The sequence below is a fragment of the Phoenix dactylifera genome, chromosome 1 (assembly GCF_009389715.1).
Source record: "Phoenix dactylifera cultivar Barhee BC4 chromosome 1, palm_55x_up_171113_PBpolish2nd_filt_p, whole genome shotgun sequence".
In the NCBI taxonomy this organism is placed as follows: Eukaryota; Viridiplantae; Streptophyta; class Magnoliopsida; order Arecales; family Arecaceae; genus Phoenix; species Phoenix dactylifera.
The window spans coordinates 3,490,486-3,514,810 of record NC_052392.1 but is presented as its reverse complement, the minus strand read 5'-3'; the positions used below and the strand labels follow the sequence as shown (position 1 = coordinate 3,514,810).

The window sequence follows — 24,325 nt, the reverse complement described above, 5'->3', positions numbered from 1 at the left end:
TTGAGTTATTTCCAGAATGGCTTTTCAAACAGGTTAGATGTCTAATATATTAAGTTTTTTTTAATTTTTATAGAGAGAAATTAATCATTACTTCTATAATTCTTTTTAGGTACCAATGATGATGGAGAGGAATTGTTTCGAGGAGTTAATAGTCATTGCTCGAGGTCCGAATAATATTGTCAACAGATATGGTGGGTTCATTAAAAATGGTTTTAAATTTCATACTAAAGAGCGTGAGAAATTTAGAAAAACCCAAAATAGTGGGATTATGGTTGAGGCGGATGGAAAAAATTATTATGGTGCTCTAACAGATATTTATGAGCTGGATTATTATGGAAAGTTTAAGGTAGTATTATTTCGATGTGATTGGGTGGATATAAACTCACCTAGAGATTTGAGGCAAGACATAAATGGATTCGCACTTGTAAATTTTTCAAGGTTGATACATACTGGTGTGTTATTGAAAGATGATCCATTTGTTTTTTCATCTCAAGCTCGACAAGTATTTTTTGTGCAAGACTCAAAAGATAAAAATTGGTCTCTCGTTATTAAGACGAAACCTAGGGACTTGTATGATATGGAAAAAAGGTTGGAAGAGGAGGACGATGATACTTATACTCAGTGTATGCCTTATAATGTTGTGCCAACTGATGAAGTAAATGCGCCAATGAGTTTGATTAGGATGGATGTTGAATGAGAATGTAGTTTCATAATGGTAAGTAAAATTTATGAAGCATACGTTGAATGAGTTATTATATTCTCTTTTATTAGCCCTTTATTTAGTATAAATTTATCATTTAACCAAATATTGATTCTTTTTTGTACATACCAGGTAACAATATGCCCCGAGGGAGGCAATTTAGAGATGTGGAGTTCCAGCATTCTCAGGTGGGATCTACTTCTGAGCAGTCCCTGCAGTCCCAGCAGCCATATGAGCACCAGCAGCACGAGTCAGGATCTCAGCGCGAGCCTCCTGCTGATTGTCCGGAGGATGAGCTCCGGATCCAGGGTAATTCGATTTAAAGTTCATATTTTATGTTCATATTTGTCTTCAACTTTTTAAGACATTTTATTTAATTTGAATAGATGGACAAGGGACAGTGAGGACGAGACGGGGACCCACTCAAGCAAAGGATGTGTGGAAGCTTCCTCCGGGTGAGAAGATCATCATTTGATGCAACGAATTGGGGCAGCCCATCAATAGAGCTGGAAGTCTTCTATCAAGCTTTTTAGGATCGGTTGCACGCAAGGGTCAGCTGTGTCCGCTCAACTATACGAAGTGGAATGACATGCTTCCTTCGTATAAGGTTGAGCTTCTTAGACTCATACAGGTAATGAATTGAATTTGTTCTTTTTAATTTGACACCTTCTGTATGTTAATTTGCTTACTACCATGATTTTACTTTTGAGGTTTAATATTATTATAACATTCTGTATCTTGTTGTAGGGTAAGTTTGTACTCCCTCCAGAGAGCCATGATTGGGTGCTAAAGTCCCTCAACCGCAAATGGAAAGAATATAAAGCAAAATTGAAGACGGACTTCAAGCGTGAGGGTATGACAGAGGAGGATGTTGCTCGTGTGACTCCTCCTGATGTATACCCTCAGCAGTGGAGGGAGCTTGTTCACTACTGGTTTTCTAAAAAAGGACAGGTCACGTATATTGTTTCAATATCTTATATTATCTTTATTATTAATATAGATTGCAAATATATACATTGAATAATATTATACTGTGTGCTTTTATTTTGGCTGACATATTCTAATATTGGTAGAGCTGCACGAGCATCTCAAGCAGTTCCTCATACTTCAGGCTCGAAGAGTTATGCGAGACGTAGAAATGAATTCGTAAGTTTGTTTGAAACTATTTGAAACTCTACTAACATATAGCACGTATCATGATATATAGTTTGGCAATATACTTTCCGTATGTGTAGATAGTAGAGCATGGAAGGGAGCCTGGTTAGGTAGAGTTTTATAAGATGACCCACACTCACCGAGATGGCAGCTTTGTCCGGGACGAGTTGAGAGATATAGTTGTATGTATTCATTTTTTATTTGATCATAATTTTTTATTAATTTTACTTCTTTTAAATTATTAATGTGACTGTTTATTTTTTTGAGAGAGATATAGAAAAGAGCTACAAATCTCATTTCAGAGCGCGTCGGGGAGTCATCATCATCCGACGCGGCCAGTCGCGTCGAGGCTCAGGTCTATGCAGAATTGATTGGCCCAGAACGTTATGGTCGCATGAGGGGTTACGGTATCGGAGTTACCCCCACTCAGCTGTCTGCAGTGAGCCGATATACCCAAGATGCCAGACAAGGTACTAGCACTGCAGAGATTTGTAGTTTGAAGACAGAGATGGCACAGATAAAGCAGTCATATGAGACAAGGATAGAGGAGATGAGGCAGAGTCATATGACTGATATGGCGGAGTTCAAGCAGAGCCAAGAGTTGAAGATACAATCTTTGCAGGATCAGCTTGACCATATTTCATCTTTTTTGCAGAGATTTGCTCCTTCGGTACATAACTAAATATATTTGAATATTTTATATAATTATAATGTATTCTTGTATGAGCGTGATGACTTTCGTATTTTTAGTTTCTAAAGTATTTTTTTTCTTGTAGGTTGCTGATACTTCATCTACTCGTAGAGATGATGATGCCGTCGACTCTTGATACATCGTAGATTGTGTACTTACGAATTTGAGATGAATGTTTTTAGATTGTTTTAAATTTTTTTTTTTGATACTTACCTCAATTTCCAAAATATGTTCTAAGATATAGAACTTTGATAAGTATAGATCTTGGAAAGGACTTTAATTAGTATGTTCTATGTTGACTTGACAGGAACATGGTTTCCAAAATCTTATGTATAACAATTAGTTTGTAGAGTTTGATCGGTTTAAGATAGATAATGCAGATTCGGTCAACCTCAGCCAAAGGAAGAAACACTATCTAGACACTCCACTCCATTTTAGGTCCTAACGGGCTCCAGGGCCAATAGACCGGTCCCATTACTGGTATAATGGTATAACCCTTGCACTATTGACAAGTCTTCTCGCTCTTTTCTCTGCAAATTAGTGACTGACATGGATCATTTGCTGCTACTTGGTACAGGTCCAGCATCCCAGTAATGCTGAGTTAATCCATAGTGGATTTGCAGGGTGAGAATTTTTAACACGTATTACTATTGCTTGATCAATTGAAGTATTGAATTGGCATCATCCAGCTAAAAAACATGCATTTGTTAGTTATAGAAATTTAAGTTGTATGCCATATTTTAGGTGGTTAATTTTGTTTAATTTGCTTTATGATCACTTTGCCAACTGGCATTTTCTGATTGCAATACAACTTTCTTATATGGTTTACATGGTACTGTTGTGGTAAATGAAGGTGATTCCAGAAAGAGCAGTCATGATTTGGAGTCTGTTCTATTCCTTGATGATGGTAGTTGCTTTGTTCCAGTAGAAAAATCCTGATCCTTGGCCACCAGTGTTGCACAGGAAGATTCTCTTCAGTTGAGTATCAGGCAACCATCTCCTCCTCCAGTTCTTGCTGAGGTGGAACCTGAGGTGCATGCAATTTCTCCATCAAAAGTTGCTAATCCAAGACTTGGACCACCAAAACGTCCATTGGATGACATGCCTGATTCTAAGGAATATCAAGATTTGCACGTAGTAAGCTCTCCCCCTCCCCCCCCCCCCCCCCCAACCCCACCACCATTATCTTACCTCAATTTCCAAAATATGATTATGCCAGAACTTTGATAAGTATAGATCTTGGAAAGGACTTTAATTAGTATGTTCTATGTTGACTTGACAGGAACATGGTTTCAGGACAGGCAGTCCGGCTGGACGACTTGACTCCCACGATCTAGATGAGGTAACTGGAATACATCTTCTTCATGAAAGTAAACTGTTCATTCTATTTATCCCATTATGTTTTTTACAGGGTGTTGATGTAACTGTAACATACATAGATTTTTTGGGGAAACTTCAAACATTCAAGGTCAACTCAAGAAACCTGTCTTCTTCCTGGGTGTGGGAGAGTTCTTTTGGTGCAAACCACACACAAGCAATGGTTGGACTGGTACTCTTTTAACCTCTTCAGCGCTGCTGGTCACAGGATTAATTGTATATTTGGATTTGTGAGAAAATTGAGAAAATATTTTCAGTTATGTTAAACCAAAAGGTCTTTGAAACAGTATGAAACTCATTTAAAGGATTGCATTTCAATTTGGCTCCTTTGGCTTGATATTTAACGACGGTGGCGGTGGAGTTGTGAGCAGCCAGACCGAAAGCCTTCCCAAACTATGGATATATGCAGATATATGCAGATATATAAATGAAGAGGTTTCAAGTGGGATCTTCAATGCTGATAGATATATGCGGGATTTAGGTGAAATCTTCAATAATAATAAGAGCTCGTGGAAATTGAATTTCAGTTTAGTGGCATGATGAACTCATGAGCAAGTGCTTGATGGTGGTGCTTGTAAAAAAATTAAGTAATGCTTTGAAAGTTTATATATGATAAACTAAAACAACAACATCATATACCCTTTTTCTTTTTTTGTTGTAAGAATTGTGCATTTGTCTTGTGTTTTCTTTAGAGTTTCCTCCCTCCTCTTCCTGATGCTTGTCTTTGTCATCATGATTAGAAACTTGTTTGCAAAAGGTTGTGCTTTCAGGTCACCAGATTGTTGGCTAAAGGTATGTATTTCTTCATACTGTAGATGACTAGTGTTTGGTCTTTTGGCAGATCACCAAAAGGTACAAGCAAGCACTGTCCAAATCCAAGAAATAAAAATAGGTTGCTCTACCAAGTCCTGGCAAAATTAATGAAAGGTTTCTTCTCGAAGGAGATCAGGGTTTAAGCATATCTGTTAAAGGTCTTCAGGAGTTTATGCATGCCTTTTTCTTTTCCTATGGGATTTAGAGAACGTATATTGAACAGGATATATAAATCAGTGATGGTTTTCTGTTACTAGTTTTTCTACATAACTTGGCATTCCTTTGGTGTGGTAATACCAAGCTATATGTAATCAGTGTAAAGTATTAATTGGACATGTTAAGGAATGAGCATGATTTGTTTTCTCAATTGGTTGTTAATATTGAATGAAAGGAAACAAAAAAGGAAGAAAAAGATATTGATCTATGATGTGATCAACCAGAAGTGACCAAAAAAAAAAAGAAACAATTACCTCAAGTTCACAACTACCAGAAGTTCGCAACCCATAGGTTTGATGTTTAACGATGCTTTATTGCGTCGGTCAAGTAGCATAAGCCGACGCTTTTAAGCGTCGGCATAGTCCAACACAAAATACGGTGGGAAGCGTCGGTTCAAGTACGCCGACGCTTTCGTATAAAATGAACGACGCTTAAAAGCGTCGGCATAGAGCGACGACGCTTTTTTGACGCGTCGGGTTAAATCCGACCCACGCCCACCTGCCCGACGTCTGACCCACGCTTTGCGGTGCGTGGGCTGGAAATTCGCCGACGCTTAAAAGCGTCGGGAGAGACCAAAAAAAGCGCCGGGAGATATCCTTTCTTTTGTAGTGGATCATCAAATGAATAACAGCCCAATTATTGGGGCCAACGGTTTTCATATGGTCATATTGAATTATTGATAGATGCATCAAAAGAACTTTTTCAATAGAACATAGACATACAACATGTTTTCTCTATCACAATTTTGTTACATAGACAAGCATGATCTCATGTTTTCGAGTGCTAATTTGCTTTTGAAAAATCTTGTGGAATGCTTGAAGGAATTGGGAGAATCTTGCTGTTACAATAATGAAATTTGAGAACACCGTTGTCCAAGCAGGTGAAAGAATAAAATTGGGAACACCATCATCTTGCAGTCATCGATCCTTTCTCTGCACAAGATTAAAATCTCAACTTATAATTGTCCATTCATGCTATGTTAACAGCCAGTGGTTTGCGGGATTAGCACCATAGATGGGTAGTTGCTTGTTCCAAGACCCTGCTAGAATGAAAGCTACTACTAAAGTTGGAGAGAAGCCTCTAGAAACAAGGACTTCAGCTTATCTGTCGGGCCTGATAAATCATACAAAAGCAGAAGGGTGGGTGGAAAGACAAACAACTTGATAGATCTTTGCTTATCATACGGTATTCAAACTGAAACTAAGATGAGCAATCATACGGTAGCCAGTTAATGTAAGGAATTGCTATGCATATCATCTGGGACCTGACAGATTTTTTTTCTTTCTTGCTAGAGTCCCTGGGTTGAAGTCTTGCACAAAAAGGTATAGATCATGCAATATACACACAAGGATTAATTCCATGTATTCAATAAAAGAAGGCAGGCAAGAAAAGAAAAGAAGAAAAGAACTGGTATCAGATATCGTCTCTTGAAAGGACATGCAAAGAGGATTAGATATCAGAAAGAAAAGGAGCGATTAGGTCATGATATGTACCTGAAAGGATGAGAATGATGCAAAATATCAAATAGTTGCCGAGTAGTATACCATCCATCCCTGGCTTGCTGAAGCAGCTGCAAAATATGAAGAATAAATTGATGGGCCTATTTGCCAATTATCTTCCATTCATAGCTATAGAAAGACGAATGAAAGGTTACGTAGAGGTGAAAACCATTTCTGACCTTTTTCTTGTATAGTTGACTGTCGTTGGCCCATACTTGTTGATTGTTTCAACATGAGATGGGTGTCGTGTCATCGGATCAGAGGCCAATCGGGCAGCCCTCGGCGACAGATTCTGTTTTTGAGAGTCAACTTGTGGAGGGAAGGGAAGCACGATTGCTCTTCACCAGCACCTACTAACCAGTCCGGGAGAGACCCTTCTCGATTATGAAGCAGAATGTGCTCCATGGCATCCACACCCTCCACAACCTTCAACTTCTCACAATGATGAATCCTCAAAAATTTTAGTGCCGGAAGGTTCGACACTCTCTCCAAATTTGAGTTGCTAATCAAGATCAATTCTGTAAGAGAGGGGAGGTTTTGTATTTCTCTCAGGCTGTGGGCACCAGCAATGTATAGTTTCTTCAGGGCGGTGGCATGACAGAGGAGGCTCTCCGGTAGAGACCTCAACTTCGGGCATCGATCAATTCCCAATGACTTGAGAGAAGGTAGCAACGATGTTGTCCGGTTGTCCTCCTCCGACTGCCACCGCCATTCTTCCCAATTAGGCATGTTTTTAAATCCAAGTTGCTCTAGTTTGGGGAAGTAGGAGGAGAAGCAAGAGTCTGTTTTTTGTCCACCAGCTCTACCACCCGCCAGCACCAAGAATTCGGGCCCGATTCTCAGGACTGCAGAAGCACCATTGATCCAGACGTAATCTAGTTGTGGAAGCATTCCCAAGGGTGGAATTTGCTGGTATAGAGCACAATTCTTCAGTTCCAGCCTTCGCAGGTTGCGGAACGACGAGGAGGACGGTGTCATCAACCAGTTGGGAAACTCACGGCCAAAGTAGTCATTGATTCTAAGAATTTCAATGCATGGTGGTGGGCAGAGCTCCTCGAATACCTCCCCTATTCTCCTGATATCTTCCTCCTCGTAATCATTTGCACGAGGCTGCTGCACTTCAGAAGTGTTGTTCGCTAGTGCCCAATGCATATCTAGGTAGAGAAGATGGGGCTTGGCTTTAAGTGTTGCAGCTCTTGCTTCATCCCTGTTCGATACCCTCTCCAAGTTTTGTATAATCAAATACCGGAGCTGGGAGAGGGATTTCAACTCCTTCAAGGTGCAGAACCTCCTGTGTTGATGTCCCTTGTGCTCCTGCTCCCTGTCATCTTCTCCTACTCCAAATATGCAGCCCTCGCTACCATTCGCTACAAATCCCCAAAGTGAATGTAGTTGTTCCAGTCTCCCTATTCCTACAGGCAGACCATCATGTGGTACATTCTCGACATCCAAAACCCTTAGATTGATTAACCCCACGACACCATTAGGGAGGTTGTGCATATATTCACAATTCTCAAGGAGCAGGAATTGGAGATTTCTAAGATTCCCTATGCTCTCTGGTATCTCTCTTATTGAAGTATTAGAGATATCAAGAGTTTTAAGGTGTACAAGATCTCCCAAGAAAGTTGGTAGATTGTTAATGGCTGTTTCACGTAAGTTGAGGACCCTTAAACTCCTTAGCTTTCTGAAGAGATCTCTTGGAAGATCCCGAATAAGTGGGGTATGGAAGAATGACAGGGTCCTCAAGGATGTCTGTTCCATTATAAAGTCTGGTATGGTTTCTAATTTTTTATCTACAATTGATAAACGGCGTAATTTTATCAATGATGATGAGGAGGAGGACGTGATCTTGTTTTCAAATGCTCGTGCATCTCCAACGAAGCACTCATCCCCTGCTATATGGTGAGCTAGAGATCGCAGGAGGTCATGCATCCTACAAACGAATTGTTCATAATATATAGGATCTGGCTATAGGAGGTTCCTTTGCATCAACTCCTCCCAATATCCTTCCGCCACATCTTCCAAGGGTGTATTGTCTTCGGATGTTACAAAGCCCTCTGCAATACAACTTCTGACAAACCGATTTTTAACAATTAGGATGTCCTCGGGAAATAATGAAAGGCAAGTGAAGCACTGCTTGAGAGGAGGTTGTAAATGCTGATAGCTTAAGTACAAAGCACCCATCTCCCCATCCGGAAGCTTAGTAAAAGACCATGCTGAGCTAGAAAGGACCTTTTCCCATTCCAATGGCCTTTTTACCTTGGTTCGAAGAAGTCCCCCAGTAGTCCTAAGAGCAAGGGGAAGGCCATCACATTTCTCTACAATTTTCATTCCTATATCACTTAACTCATGCATATCTCCTTCCTCGCCTTCCTCAAACACCATCTTGCAAATTAATGACCAACCATCCTCTCGAGACAACTTATCCACCATATGAGTGTATATGGCACCCATCTGTTGAGCAATGTTTATATTTCTAGTTGTTATCAAAATTCTACTATCTGCCAAACCACTCTGCAAGGGATTTCTCAATAGCTTATCCCATACTTGTGCATCCCAAACATCATCCAAGACTACAAAGAATTTTTTGTTCCCGAGTAATTCGCTAAGCATGGGTTCAAGCACTTCCTTCTCCTTGGCCTGTCCAGGATCACCTCCAACTTGATGTATGATGGATCTCAGTAAATCGTGTTGGGAAAAATTTAAATGCGCACGCGGCCCGAAATTTGGCCGCGTGCGCGTTTGAGAGAAAAAAAAAGGTAACGCCCAGCGGGCGTTACGCATTTCATTCTGGAAACGGCCGCGGCCGCGGCCGCGTGCTCGTTTGAAAACGAAAACGCTCGTTGGCGTTTTCGTTTGCATTAAATGGGACGCGTGCGCCCGTTGGCGCACGTTTGCGAGAAGAGCGCGGACGCGTCCGCGGAAGGCGCGGACGCGTCCGCCGAAAAGACCATATTGCCCCCGATTAAATCCCTATATAAACCCCTCCATTTCATCTCTTTTTGAGTACGAAAAAAATATAGAAAAATAGTGGAAAAACTCTGAAAAAATTCTTCTTCTCCTTAGCCACTTCCGATTTTTATTTTTACATTTTTATTCAGTTTTATTTTATTCTTTTCATACTGCTCTTTGCTGGATCTGCAAGTCCGATCGGGTTCGTTTTGACTTCTTCCGAGACGTGCCGAAGAAGAGGTTGTAGGGTCGTCGTATCTCCGAGAAGGATTGCCGGGTGACCCGTACGTGGGGGCAAATACTTCTTTGGGACAGCGTCTACGCGCTTCGACCTGCTTTCAATCAGGCTACTTTCTTCTACCTTTATTTTTAATTTAATATTAGTAGATTGGTAGGATTTGAAATTCTATGATATAAACTTATTAAATGCATAGATTTATTTTGTGCTAGAATAGATTTATTTTGTATTAAAATAGAATTATTTGGATGCCGAATGATATGCATGTATATTATTTCCTTTAAGATTTTTATTAATTGAATTTATAGATTTATTTATTTAGTTAGGAGATATATTGCTAACAATCCAAAGAAGTATTTTTTTTTGTTAGTAATATATAATTAATTAAATTCTTTATTACAATTGTGGCATATTAGATTTTAATTGCAATAATTGTTTTTGCTAGCACATCATCAATAATAAATTATTCTAAAGAGTTAATAATTTGGTTAACCTCCAAGAGGTTTATTATACCTCCATTTGGACTTCTCAAGGAGTAATTTCCAGATCCCATTCAAACGGAAAATTCGGAAATTGGTTGATACATAATAGTTAATCTATTGAATTGACTTATTAGATCTCAATAAATTATTCTAATAAAGGAATAAATATTTTAATTCGCTGAATTGACATTTTAGATCTTAATTACAATAATTGATTTGCCATAAAATTAGTAATCAATTATTTCAATAAGGCAATAATTCAAATCTAACATATAATTCATTAAATTGATATTTTAGATCTCAATTAAAATAATTGATTTGCTACTACTAAATTAGTAATCAATCATTGCTAATTCGGAAAATTCAAACGAAAAATTTTGAAATTAGTTAATCCACAATATCTAATTTAAATTTGCATTTAGGTTATTTTAAATATTGAATTTGTGTGATTTCTAGTGATTATATCCACTAACTAATAGTGTCTAAGAAAAGCTTGTCAAAAAGGCATACGTGCCTAAGAAAGGCTGGTACTTAAGTGAGCCTAGTGCTCCACCACCGATCTGGAGCTGATCTGGCTATTAGTTTTTTGGATATATCAATTAGACATCCAAAGTTCAATATAAATATTACTGCAATCTTTTGACATAGATTTCTTTGATTTCAATCAGGTTTCTGTCACTATTCTGTAACCCTGATCCTATGGCCTCAAACACTAGTGACCATCTTAGTGCCAAACCTGAAAAATTTGATGGCCATAACTTTAGGAGGTGGCAGAACCAAATGCGGTTCTGGCTCACCACATTAGGGTTAATCTCAGCCATAGGTGAAAGTACGATCGAAGTTGATAACGGGTCCAACCCAACTATCTCTTCCAACACTGAACATTCTGCCTCCACTAGCACACCCTCTAGGACACCTGATGAGATAGATTATCATTGTATCCATAGAATTCTAGGTGCTCTTTCTGAGAGGCTGTATGATATCTATTACACAGCCAAGAGTGCCAAAGAACTCTGGGACACCCTAGATAGCAAATATGGTCTTGATGATGCTGGGGTAAAGAGGTTCAAGGCCTCCGATTTCAATAAGTTTAGGATGGTGGACTCAAAGCCTATGAATGACCAAATTCATGAATTTGAAACCCTGATCCACCAGCTTAGGGCTAATGGAACCAATTTGGATGAATCATTCCAGGTAGCCTGTTTGATAGATAAACTACCTACTTCCTGGTCTGATTTTGCTAAGACCCTGAGCCATACCCAAGGAATTCTCACCCTAACCCAAGTCTTAAACTCCATTAGGATTGAAGAGCAGCATAGGCTCAGAAATAATACCTCTACTGGATCTAAAAATAATGCATATAATGTAGAAGCTCCTCCTAAAAAAAATCAGAACCGACCCTTCCGTAAGAATTTCAAGAAGAAACCCTACAACCCTAGAAACCCTAACCACCACTACAATGGGAAGCCTATTCAATCCCAGGAGCAGAAGAAGAAGAAAGAGGAAGGTGGTGCTCGTTTCTGTTATGTGTGTGGTCGGACCAACCATTTGTCTCCACAGTGCTTCTATAAGAAGACTGCACCTCTTCAATCTAAGAAGAAGGGTCCACACACATCCAGTGCTCAAGTCAACATGGTGACTTCCGGCGCTGGCTCCTCTGAGACAGCTTTCAGGTCTGTTTCCTTCACTCCTGAAGTTAACATGACTTTACAAGCACTAGATTGGTGGATTGATACCGGAGCTGGTATTCATATTTGTTCGGATCGTTCCTGATTTTCTTCTTACCAGATCTCAAGTGGAGGAGCTGTGATCATGGCAAACAGCTCGGAGGCACGTGTGTTAGGAGTAGGACGTGTGGACTTAAAGCTTACCTCTGGAAAAAGTCCTGTCACTGCACGGCGTCCAACATATTCCAGTTGTTAGGAGAAACCTCATTAGTAGTTCTTTGCTTGTCCAGCAAGGCTTTCGTCTTGTTTTTGAGTCCAATAAGGTTGTAATTTCTCATGGTGTTATGTTTATTGGAAAAGGATTCCTTAGTGAAGGATTGTTCAAATTGAATGTAATAGCTCCTTCAATAAATGAAAATCCTTTGATTATGAATATAGAGCCTCCTTCTATTTGGCATGGTAGATTAGGTCATGTAAATTATAATTCAATTAAGCAACTTATGAACCTAAATCTAATACCAAAAAGTGATCTCAAGAACCATGAGAAATGTCAAACTTGTGTAGAAGCCAAACTCCCTAGGAAGCCTTTTAAATCTGTTAATAGGGATTCTGATCTATTAGAGTTGATTCATAGTGATGTTTGTGACTCTGGTAGAACTTCTAGGGGAGGTAACAGATACTTTGTAACATTTATAGATGATCTATCGAAGTTCTGTTACATCTACCTAATTAAAACCAAGGATGAGGTGCTCAGCAAATTTAAAATTTTTAAGATTGAAGCTGAGAACCAACAGGAAAAGAAAATTAAAATTCTTAGATCAGATCGGGGAGGTGAATATACATCAAATGACATAACTCAATTCTGTGAAGATCATGGAATCATTCATGAAGTGACTGCACCCTATTCTCCCCAATCAAATGGAGTAGCAGAAAGGAAGAATAGGACTTTAATGGATATGGTGAACTCCATGCTTATAAGCTCAGGAGTGCCAGAAAATTTGTGGGGGGAAGCTCTTGTTTCAGCCTGTTATATCCTTAATAGGATTCCCTCTAAAAATAATGATCTAACCCCATATGAAGTTTGGAAACATAGAAAACCTAATCTTAGCTATTTAAAAGTGTGGGGGTGCTTGGCAAAAGTAAAAATACCTGATTTTAAGAGAAAGAAAATAGGCCCTAAAACAGTGGATGCCATATTCATAGGGTATGCAGCCAATAGTAATGCCAATAGATTTCTGGTAATAAGTTCAGAAATAAATGATATTAGTAACAACACTATCATAGAAGCCAGAGATGCAACATATTTTGAAGAAACCTTTCCACTTAAGACTAGAGTAGATAGCGGTATAGCTAGTAGCTCTAGTAGAATAAGGACAAGAACAATAGAAGTAGAAGCAGAACCTAGGAGGAGTAAAAGATCCAGGGTAGAGAAAACATTTGGAGATGATTTTTATACCTTCCTAATAGAAGACTCTCCAACTACCTTTGAGGACGCAATGAAATTTTTGGATTCACCTTTTTGGAGAGAAGCTGTGGACAATGAGATGCAATCAATTATCCAAAACCATACTTGGGAATTGACTGATCTTCCTTCTGGTTGTAAAACAATAGGATGCAAATGGATCTTTAAGAAAAAACTTAGGCCTGATGGCTCTGTAGATAAATTTAAGGCTAGATTAGTTGCCAAGGGTTTTACTCAGAGACCTGGTGTAGATTTCTTTGATGTTTATGCACCTGTAGCTAGGATTACTACTATTAGGGTCCTTATAGCATTAGCCTCCATTCATAAATTAGTGATTCATCAGATGGATGTTAAGACAGCTTTTCTAAATGGAAACTTAAATGAAGAAATTTATATGGACCAGCCAGAGGGATTTAAAATCCTAGGCCAAGAAAATAAAGTTTGCAGACTAGTCAGATCTCTTTATGGTCTTAAACAAGCACCTAAGCAATGGCACTTGAAATTTGATGAAACCATAATGACATTTGGATTTGAAATCAATAGTACAGACGAATGTGTATATCATAAGAGAGTTGGACACAAATTTGTGATCTTGTGCCTTTATGTAGATGATATACTGATCTTTGGGACAGATCTTCAGATAATTGATGAAGTAAAACAATTTTTAAGTAATAAGTTTGATATGAAAGACTTGGGACAAGCTGACTTAATTTTAAATACCAAAATAATTAGAAGTGCAAAAAGTATTGAGTTATCCCAAAGTCATTATGTTGACAAGATACTTAATAAATTTAATTATTCCGATTGTCAGCCTGTCTCTACTCCATTTGATCCCTCTACTCATCTTAAGAAGAACTTAGGAACTCCTGTCCTTCAAAGCCTATATGCTCAAATCATAGGCTCACTAGGATTCCTAACAAACTACACTAGGCCAGACATAGCATATGCTGTAAATAGACTTAGTAGATATACTGTTAATCCAAATAGAGATCATTGGACAGCATTAGAGAGAATTCTTAGGTATCTTAAGGGTACCAAGTCCTATAGTTTGCACTTTAGTGGGTTTCCTGCTGTTCTAGAAGGCTATAGTGATGCCAACTGGATCAGCGATACCTTAGATGTTAAATCCACCACAGGATACGTCTTTCTCCTAGGAGGTGCTGCTGTGTCTTGGAAATCCACCAAACAAACCTTAATATCTAGGAGTACCATGGAGTCTGAACTGATAGCTTTAGACACTACTAGCACTGAGGCTGAGTGGCTCAGAGATCTACTTATAGACCTTCCTGTAGATGAGTCACCTTTACCACCTGTCTCCTTACATTGTGACTGTAAATCTGCAATAGATAAGTGCAACCAAGAAAATGCCAATGTAAAAATGAACAGGCACTTAAAAGTACGTCATAAATCATTGAGATATAAATTGAAAAATAATGTTATTGCCTTGAATTTTGTAAAATCAGAAAATAATTTGGCTGATCAGCTTACAAAAGGTTTATCTAGAACAGTGGTTCTAGAGTCGTCGAGGGGGATGGGGCTTAGCCCATAAAGATAGATCACCACGGTGGGAACCCAACCTTAAAAGGTTCAATGGGTAGAAACAAACCGGAGTGTGACTAAGAGGAGCACTATTTCATGTTTTCCTCATCCCTATGGCGCTAGTGCTCATAAAAGCAAGCGGTAGGATGAGTTCGTTTGTATAACTCTTAATGAGTCCGAGACCCAAGAGGCAGGAGCTTCCTTGCTAGCTTCCTTATTAGGACTCACCTATATGTGCAATCGTGAGGCCGCGATTATGGGAAATGGGCGATTCCCTAAAAAGCACATGATAGATACCTGCGCATGGCCATAATAGCGCAACCCGCTTAGAACCCAGATCGGGCTATATTATGTGTGCTGTTGATTTAATCTGAGCCATGGACCGAGGTTCAAGGTTAAGACCACCTTGGCTCCACAGATGTAATCAATTGTCACTAAGTGAAGGTTCAAACCGAAAGGTACCTACACCTATTACATAATATAAGATATCCAGCATTTTATTTTGATTTTAAAATTATTTAAATTTTTGTGAGGGATTGTTGGGAAAAATTTAAATGCGCACGCGGCCCGAAATTTGGCCGCGTGCGCGTTTGAGAGAAAAAAAAGGTAACGCCCAGCGGGCGTTACGCATTTCATTCTGGAAACGGCCGCGGCCGCGGCCGCGTGCTCGTTTGAAAACGAAAACGCTCGTTGGCGTTTTCGTTTGCATTAAATGGGACGCGTGCGCCCGTTGGCGCACGTTTGCGAGAAGAGCGCGGACGTGTCCGCGGAAGGCGCGGACGCGTCCGCCGAAAAGACCATATTGCCCCCGATTAAATCCCTATATAAACCCCTCCATTTCATCTCTTTTTGAGTACGAAAAAATATATAGAAAAATAGTGGAAAAACTCTGGAAAAATTCTTCTTCTCCTTAGCCACTTCCGATTTTCATTTTTACATTTTTATTCAGTTTTATTTTATTCTTTTCATACTGCTCTTTGCTGGATCTGCAAGTCCGATCGGGTTCGTTTTGACTTCTTCCGAGACGTGCCGAAGAAGAGGTTGTAGGGTCGTCGTATCTCCGAGAAGGATTGCCGGGTGACCCGTACGTGGGGGCAAATACTTCTTTGGGACAGCGTCTACGCGCTTCGACCTGCTTTCAATCAGGCTACTTTCTTCTACCTTTATTTTTAATTTAATATTAGTAGATTGGTAGGATTTGAAATTCTATGATATAAACTTATTAAATGCATAGATTTATTTTGTGCTAGAATAGATTTATTTTGTATTAAAATAGAATTATTTGGATGCCGAATGATATGCATGTATATTATTTCCTTTAAGATTTTTATTAATTGAATTTATAGATTTATTTATTTAGTTAGGAGATATATTGCTAACAAATCGGACTCTGAGAATTCTTGGGACACGCACAACCAAATTCGTGGCATTTGGTTGAAGTTGTCCCGAAGCTTCTCATCATTGTAAATTTTCTGAGCAAGAGTAGTTTTGCCTATCCCACCCATGCCGACAATAGCAAAGACTGGGATTTTTTTCTTATATTCTTTGGTCAACAGGTCCACCAACCTCCTTGTATCATCCTCAATTTTCTCTCCCACAAGATCAGGTTCAACAAGTACAGGAGATGTCTTGCGGCTTATTCTACTCTTACAACGGTCATCATGGGGAGCAGGTGTAAGATGGAGGTCAGCTTTGTCCTTGGTAAGTTCATCAAGCCTCAGGTTAAGATCTCTAATTCTATTGCCAATCTCATGACGGAATCCAACTTTGTGCAAGCAAGCAATGGGAGGGTAGCAACAACGTACCGACTCAGCATCATGAGATGAGGATGAGTTTGAGTTGAGAAGCTTCTCCCCCTCGATTCGGCATTCATCGATGATGTCGTCTGCATCGTACATGAGATCTCGCAGCTCGTTCAGCCAAAGGTTGATGGCCTCATCGTCGAAGCGTCTATTCTCTGCATCAGCGAGAACGGCATGCATCCTCTTCAGCCTCCTATGGAACTTCTTGATTTCCTCAGGCACACCCAAGATCTTGGCAGCCTCTTCCTTTCCATAGGTTAATAGCGTGTTACACAAGTTGGAGACGAAGGCATCTGCGATCATGGCCATCCTTTGTTTCTCCAAGTACAAGATGATGGGAGGATGGAGAGTCGGAAATGGTAGTGTACTTCATGCACTCTCCACAAAGACAGCTATTTAATGACCGTTAATACCATTCCATTCGTCCGAAACACGATATGCGATATGGAAGAGCTATTTCATTACTTTACTCCAAAGATGCCCTAGCTTAGTTTTGGTTTGGTGTAATAGCAGTGATAGTGGGCTTAGCATGGTCCATCGCTTATTTAATTTCAAATGTTTTTTTTTATTTTCTTTCATTTTGGATTTTAGTGTAGGAAGTGGGTCGAGTTTGAAGCTGATGGACAACCGGTGCCAAAAATGCAGAGGACGAACAATCGAATACAAGCTTTCATGACCTCAATGCATGATCTAAGAGCCTAAACTGCAATAATCAGGTGGCAGTGATCAAGAGGCATCGGAGCAGGATCAGGATGATCAGAGATGAGGATGGGCAGCTAGTGGAGGACCCAGATATGATTCGAAGGGTGTTGGAGGGCTTTTTCAGGGCCAAATGGTCTGAGAAGACGGGCACCGAGACTTCAGAGGGTATTGTGCCACCACTAATACGGGTGGCGGAGGAGGATACATCAGCACTGATTAGGCCGGTATCAGAGAGGGAGATTCATGAGGTGATGTGGTCCCTTGAGGGGGACAAGGCGCCGGGTCCGGACGGCTTTCCATCGTTATTCTTTCGGAGGTACTGGATGATTGTGGGACAGAGTGTGACGGCTGCCATACAGCAGTATTTCAGCACAGCCGTGATGTCTACAGATTGGCAGAGGACCCTAGTCACCCTGATACCGAAGCGACAGGATGCTTCTGAGCCTGGTCACTTTCGCCCGATTAGTCTGTGTACTACCCTGTACAAGGTGACGGCGGAGTTACTAGCCTTGAGATTGAGGGATATTCTATTGAGACTGATCAGCCCGGAGCAGGGGGCTTTTATGGGAGGGCGGAGTATTACAGATAATGTCCTTATTGCCCAGGAGTTTATCTTTGATCTTGGTAGGGTCTCGAGTAGGAGGAGTTTGATGGGGATCAAGCTTGACATGGAGAGGGCCTATGATAGGATGAGATATGATTTTGTGCACCAGTCTTTGCAGGGGTTTGGCTTTCCTGAGGTATGGATCAGATGGGTTATGGGATGTATCAGAGCCCCCTCCTTCGCTATCCTGGTAAATGGAATGCCATTACGGTATTTTGTGTCTTCTAGTGGATTACGTCAGGGCTGCCCCCTCTCTTCATTACTGTTTATTATATGCGCAGATGCACTTTCCCGGGCCCTTCGACATGCAGTGATCTCCCAGGAGCTAGAGGTTTATAGGTCGGTGTCGGAGGCCACACCGATTTCTCATTTGCTCTTCGCCGATGATTGTCTCTTGTTAGCCCGGGCGACTAGGCAGGCTGCAGGGATTATTTGGAGGATTCTTCGAGACTATTGTTCAATGTCTGGTCAACAGGTCAACTTATCTAAGTCAGCAATTATTTTCAGCCCGAAGACTAAACTGGCTGTGAAGACCTCCATATTGGAGATTCTGGGAGTGGGAGAGCAGGAGGACACATTGAGGTATTTGGGAGTGCCGCTCTCCGGTCAGCGTCTACACAGCAGCGATTGCTCTTCCCTCGAGATCAGTATCAGACACAGGCTGGAGGGCTTGCAGATACATTCACTCTCCATGATGGGCAGGATTACTCTGGTACGGTCAGTTCTTTCCTCGATCCTTGTCTATCTACTGTCTAACTCTCTTATCCCAGTAGCGACAGTGAGGAAAATTGAGCAGATCTACAGGATCTTTATTTGGGGGAGGAACAAAGGTAGGGGAGGCATCCCTCTTATGGCATGGGAGGTTGTATGTCAACCAACGAGATATGGTGGTTTGGGGGTGTAGTCCTTGGTGGCGAGACAGGAGGTCCTAGCGGCACGGCATCCGCTAGAGTTGTGTTGGAGCCTAGTGGCATGTGGTCCTCACTGATGAGGGCCAAGTATGGCGTCCTAGTGTCTGGGGCCCGTGCTGGACGTCGTCATTCACCAGTCTGGAGGGAGATTTGTGCTAGAGCAGGGTTGGTGTTTCCCGCGATTAGATGGGCCATTGGTGATGGTCGGTCCATTGATGTGTTGAAGGATTGCTGGGTGACGGAGCAGCCTATCAGTAGATTACCGGTTATGGTGGATACGTCGAGGTTAGCTGGCCTCAGGGTCAGAGATCTGATGGAGCCCGGGGGCGATCTTGTAGGGTGGAGTTGATCAGAGAGACTTTTGGGGAGCAGTTGGCAGAGATGATCCTGGCCCTACATGTCCCTGCCCGGGAGGGGCCGGATAGACTAGTCTGGATGCCGTCAGGGCGATCGCAGTTGCGAGCCAGGGATATTCACACGTTCTTGAGCCGAGAGCCAGCTCGGCAGATAGAGGAAGGATGGATTTAGAGGATGTAGATTCACCTGCGTGTGGCGCTCTTCATCTGGAAGGTGGCATGGGGCTGCCTACCGACCAGGAGCTTGCTAGTACAGCGAGGTTTGAGGATCACTCATTGTTGTGAGGAGTGTACGGAGACTGAGGAGACGATTGATCATGTTCTTCTGCAGTGTCCTAGAGCTAGGGAGATTTGGCGCCTATCACCATACTTATTACCCCATTCAGTCGAGTCGACACAGGATTTGATTCACTGGCTGAGGGTTTCCATGAGAAGGCCTAGTACTGTTGAGGCCGGCATTTGCTGGATATATTTGGCTTATTCTATTTGGTTGGACAGGAATGCTGTCCTCTTTGAGGACAAGCGGTTACCCCCGCAGAGGGTGGTGGACAGAGCCATGCTTTATGCGAGGGAGGTTGCTACAGCTGCCATTAGTTTCTCTTCTGAGATGGCCAGGGACACCTGGGGTACTCTTTCCGCTATCACAGCGTCCAGGTTCGCCCTAGTTTCTTGGGTACCCCCACCCCTTGGTCATCTCAAAGTAAATTTTGATGGTAGTATATCGGTGGACGGGGTGTCAGGAGGAGTTGGCTTTGTCATCAGAGACCATCTGGGTAGGCTGATAGCAGCTGGTGGGCGCCGTACGCCGGGACTTACCGCAGTTGGGGCAGAGTTGCGGGCAGCCTGGGAGTGTATATCCTATGCGAGGCGGGTACTCCGTGCTGAGCATATATGTCTTGAGGGAGATTCCTCTGTGGTGATCGATTGGATTCGGGGAGTGGACAGATATGGTGATGGTCATCCCCTCATTCGTGAGATTCAGCGATTGGCTCAGGAGCCGAGCGATTTCCAGGCTTCACATGTTTTTCGGAAGGCGAACAGTGTAGCAGACTGGATTGCTTCATTTGTTGCTCGGCACTCCGGGGAGATCATATGGACATCTATAGGATGTATTCCTCCCACCTTTTACTCTTTGCTTTCTTTTGATATGGCTGGATGTACTCAAGTTAGAGCTATATGAAATGCCGTTTTCATCAAAAAAAAAAAAAAAAAAAAAAAAAAACATACCTAAACTGCATAGGGCCATGAAAATGGTTCCATGCATGACCGTTGGACCCAACCCATGTCCTTTGATGTAAGAGCGCCATCAATGAGGTAGGCATGGCTGTTTATTTTCACTGCACCTGCCGGCTACTTTAGGTAAAGTCTTAGTTTGGTATAATATCATTATCAATAGGATAAGAATGATTGATTTTATGGAGTTATCATTAATTGCCGTCCTTTTGTTTATTATTTTTCAGCTGGTGCAATAGCATCATCTATGCAATACACTTTGTTCCTTTCGGGACTGATTCGCGTGCAGCGGTCGAAACAAGAATACTGTATCCAAAAAATATATTAAAAAAATATGAAAATCCCACAACGTGCTCGTGGATACAGCAGTTGTGACTCGTGCTCCTGATAGGCTCAACATGAAAAAAAATTAAAGTTATAAATAGATCGAATCGAATCAGATTCTGGATGATTCAGATCTGATTTAATTTTTTGTTCGGATCCTAATTTTGGATTCAGTTCCGGCCTGGTTGAAGATCGGATCGAATTCGAGTCGAATCTAGGTCGAATCTGAGTTGAGTCGGATACATATCCGAGTAAAATTATTTTTTTTTTGTTTTTGGAAAAAAATTTGGACAAACCTAATTTGGTCATATCATAATTATGAGGTGCTGGGTGATCCATGACAAGAAAGACTTGCAATTGACCTCCAGAACGGATGACCCATGACTTACTAACTAAGTCGGTCAATAAGCCGAATTTCATATCACACTATTTTTTATCTATATGACTGATTGGACGGAACTTGGTGTCTCCCAGCTCCCCTCTCACGAGGACAAAAAAATATCCCATTGCAGAAAATTGGCACATGACCCATATTCAGTTCAGCGTTCCCTCACTTTCTCCCTTCCGAAGTTAAAAGAAACAAAAACCAAAAAACAGAAAGAAAAAAAAAAAAAAGCCAGCTACCGAGACACCAGAGGTATCAACAGTGTAATAGATCGAGAGAGAATCCTAACGGGCCGAGGTTCTTTTGGATTCTGCGAACCTATGCTTGTTGCTGTCCTTCCACGCTTGAACCCTATTTTTCTTAGGGCTTTTCTTCCAATAGCACCATGGCCCATCCACACAAAAAAAAGAAAAGACTCCCCCTCTCTCTCTCTACGGGTTCATTCGGATCGGATCGGATCCGTTTGGTAAATCCAGATCCGATTCAGAAAATAATTCGGATCCAATTTTAGAATTCGATCCAGACCCGCGAGTCCTAAAATTCGGATCGGATCGGATCTATTGGGTCGGGTCATGGATCGATCTGACCCATTTGCAGTCTTAGAAAAAATTATTAAAAATTTAACTTCTATAGCCTCACAATTTTGTTTGTGTTATCATGTGGGTCCGCATATTTAGCTCTTCGAACTTTGAAAGAAGATAGGCTAAATGATATATATATATATATATATATATATATATATATATATATATATATATATATATATATATATATATATATATTATTAAAGGTTTTAGGAAAATGAAAAATAATTTTTTAAAAATAGAGTTTAAATTTTATAAAAAAATATATATAAAATATAGAAAAGTTTAATTTCTATCCTCCAAAAATTAGAACAATTTTTTTATAAAAATATTTTTTAAAATTATGAGATAGAATAAGATAAAATCTTTTTTATTAAAAATATAATAAATATTTATATAATTTTTAATAAAAAATAGATATCAAAAATTAAATATAAGTCACAGTAAAATATGCGAGAGAAGCGTCTGCTGGCTCCCACGAGCTCCCATCATGTCCGGAGGACAAAATATCATGTCACCAAGATGGGTGGGAAAAGAAGATGAAATATCACAGTGAGGCCAAGGGGACTTTTGTGGTGGTAGAAGACCACCACCATATAACGAGTGCTCATGCTTTCTGCACACGACATGCGACATGCAAGATGCTCTCCTTCGTGTGGAAGCTGTAATTTATCATTTTTTTAATTAATTTCGGTTTGGTGGAGTAGCACTTGTAGTGGGATAATCATGGTTTCCCACTTATTTTCTATCAAATATATATTTTTTAATTTTCTTTCATTTTTGATTTTTGTGCAGGAAGTGGGTTGGTTTTGAAGCTAAGTGGACCTTGGAAGGCGTTGATGCAGCTTGGTCACGCATGCCAAATGTATAGTCATGATCTATGCACATAACATGTTAGCTTAATTTTAGAGCTACGTAACCATCAGTATCAGCTATATTATTTTTTTTTGATCTTGTATCAGTGAGTATTATTTTTTTTTATTAGAGTGATCGGCGGGCAAAATGGATCGTCCTACCCAAGTATGGGACCACCCCATCCCAGCCAAGCAAACTTCAGTGTCAAGCAGGCCAGACCTCGGACCTCGCCGAAGGCCGAGCTGACCTCGGCCCCTTCCCACAAATCAAGTTACTGCCACGACCTGCAGTAACCTTCTCTGATGACATAATGACGTCTCGGGCCTGAGCTCGGGATGCCCTGTAGAGTCGACTAAGAGCCGAAGAGGCTCCGTCGACCGTTCGCAAGAGACGACATCCCGGGCTTAAGCTCGGGACGCCCTGCAGAATCGACTAAGAGCCGAGTATATGTTACGGTCTCCAAGCGAGCCCGACCTCGTCCACGGCCGCATCCACGCGCGCACCCATGTGCGCCCCTACGCCCGCACACGTGGTCGTATATTACAACCTCACCGTGCCATGCTTTGCTTGCTGGCCACTCCACGACATGTCGACCAGGGGCCATGCTTGCTGTCAAGGGCCATACCCTACCACATCTGCCAACGCTATGCCGTTCACGAGAACGGACTACACTATGCGCCTCAAGCAAGCCATGGCTGCATGTCACCGGGCCAAGACCATCTCCTCCCATGATGAGGATGGGTCAAACCTCCGCCGCCTGGGCACTTCTCTAGAGGTTATAAATAGCCCGCATCAGGTAACGCCTGGATACTTTTGGACCAAATAAGTTCCACTCTAACTTAAGCATCGGAGGGCCCTCACAGAAATCACCGGTGAGGCTTCGTGCAGGTACGCCAGCATGCAGGAGGTGACGCCCTTTCTCCGTCTCAATCAGCGGCTCCTTCGACTCCTCCGGTGTGGTTATCCTCAGGCCAGATTTCAACCACAACAGTCAGTATTATTTTTCTTTATTAGCGTGATCTTATATCAGCCTATATTATTTTTTTATGAAGTCTGTACATGAATATATATAACCCCTGAGATGATTCGAATATGATGGAATAAATAAATAAAATCATTTTTCTCTTTCTTTTTTCTCTTGTTTTTCTCTTCTTCTGCAAATATTTTAACACGGTATTAGAGCAACCGCTCACCTAATCTTCTGCCAGCATCTCTTCCATTTTTGTTGTGGCTGTCGTCGCCATATTTAGAAGCTTTGAAGATCTCTATTGCCGATTTATCGCTCTCTATTTCCGGGTGGTGAATAGATCATGGCGCAGACTAATTGTTATAACTTATAAACCTAAGGTCGATTGACTCTCCGCATCTGGTGAGCAATCAAGCAAATAATTTAGAAAACGCAAGTGGAGTTAACAGGAGTCTTTTGGGTAACAGGTCACGTCCTGCATGAAAGCCACCTGGACTATATTTCACTACCTAATCGTTTGGATAAAAGTGGCATCTTTGGCATCAAAAGAAGTTGAATTCACCTACGGATCATCAAATGGTCGCTTTGAGATTCATACAGGTGGATAAATGATGGAGCTCAGAGTGCTTTGAGATCATCGCAATGGGTGATACAACCTCGATCATAATCATCCAGCCGATCTAGCATGTTCCAATTCGGGGGTGCAAGAATGGGTGCCGGACAGTTTGGTGCATCTAAAATTTCCACTCGCAAAGTGGACAGACACAAGCAGAGGACTTGGCAAAGTGACCCACAAGTTAATCTTTGGAAA

General features: G+C 41.2%; 2 protein-coding genes across 2 annotated transcripts; both read right to left on the bottom strand.

The window, feature by feature from the left end:
- Positions 1 to 6,700: 6,700 nt before the first annotated feature.
- Positions 6,701 to 8,383, bottom strand: LOC103699254 (putative disease resistance protein At3g14460). The gene has a single exon (XM_008781296.2). It carries the CDS (start codon positions 8,381 to 8,383, stop codon positions 6,701 to 6,703), a length of 1,683 nt encoding a protein of 560 aa, XP_008779518.2.
- A 36-nt stretch (positions 8,384 to 8,419) lies between these two features.
- Positions 8,420 to 16,902, bottom strand: LOC120104219 (putative disease resistance protein RGA4). The gene is made up of 2 exons (XM_039114985.1): positions 16,358 to 16,902; positions 8,420 to 9,128 (listed from the first exon to the last, which is right to left on the bottom strand). Exons 1-2 carry the CDS (start codon positions 16,900 to 16,902, stop codon positions 8,420 to 8,422), a joined length of 1,254 nt encoding a protein of 417 aa, XP_038970913.1.
- Positions 16,903 to 24,325: the final 7,423 nt, after the last annotated feature.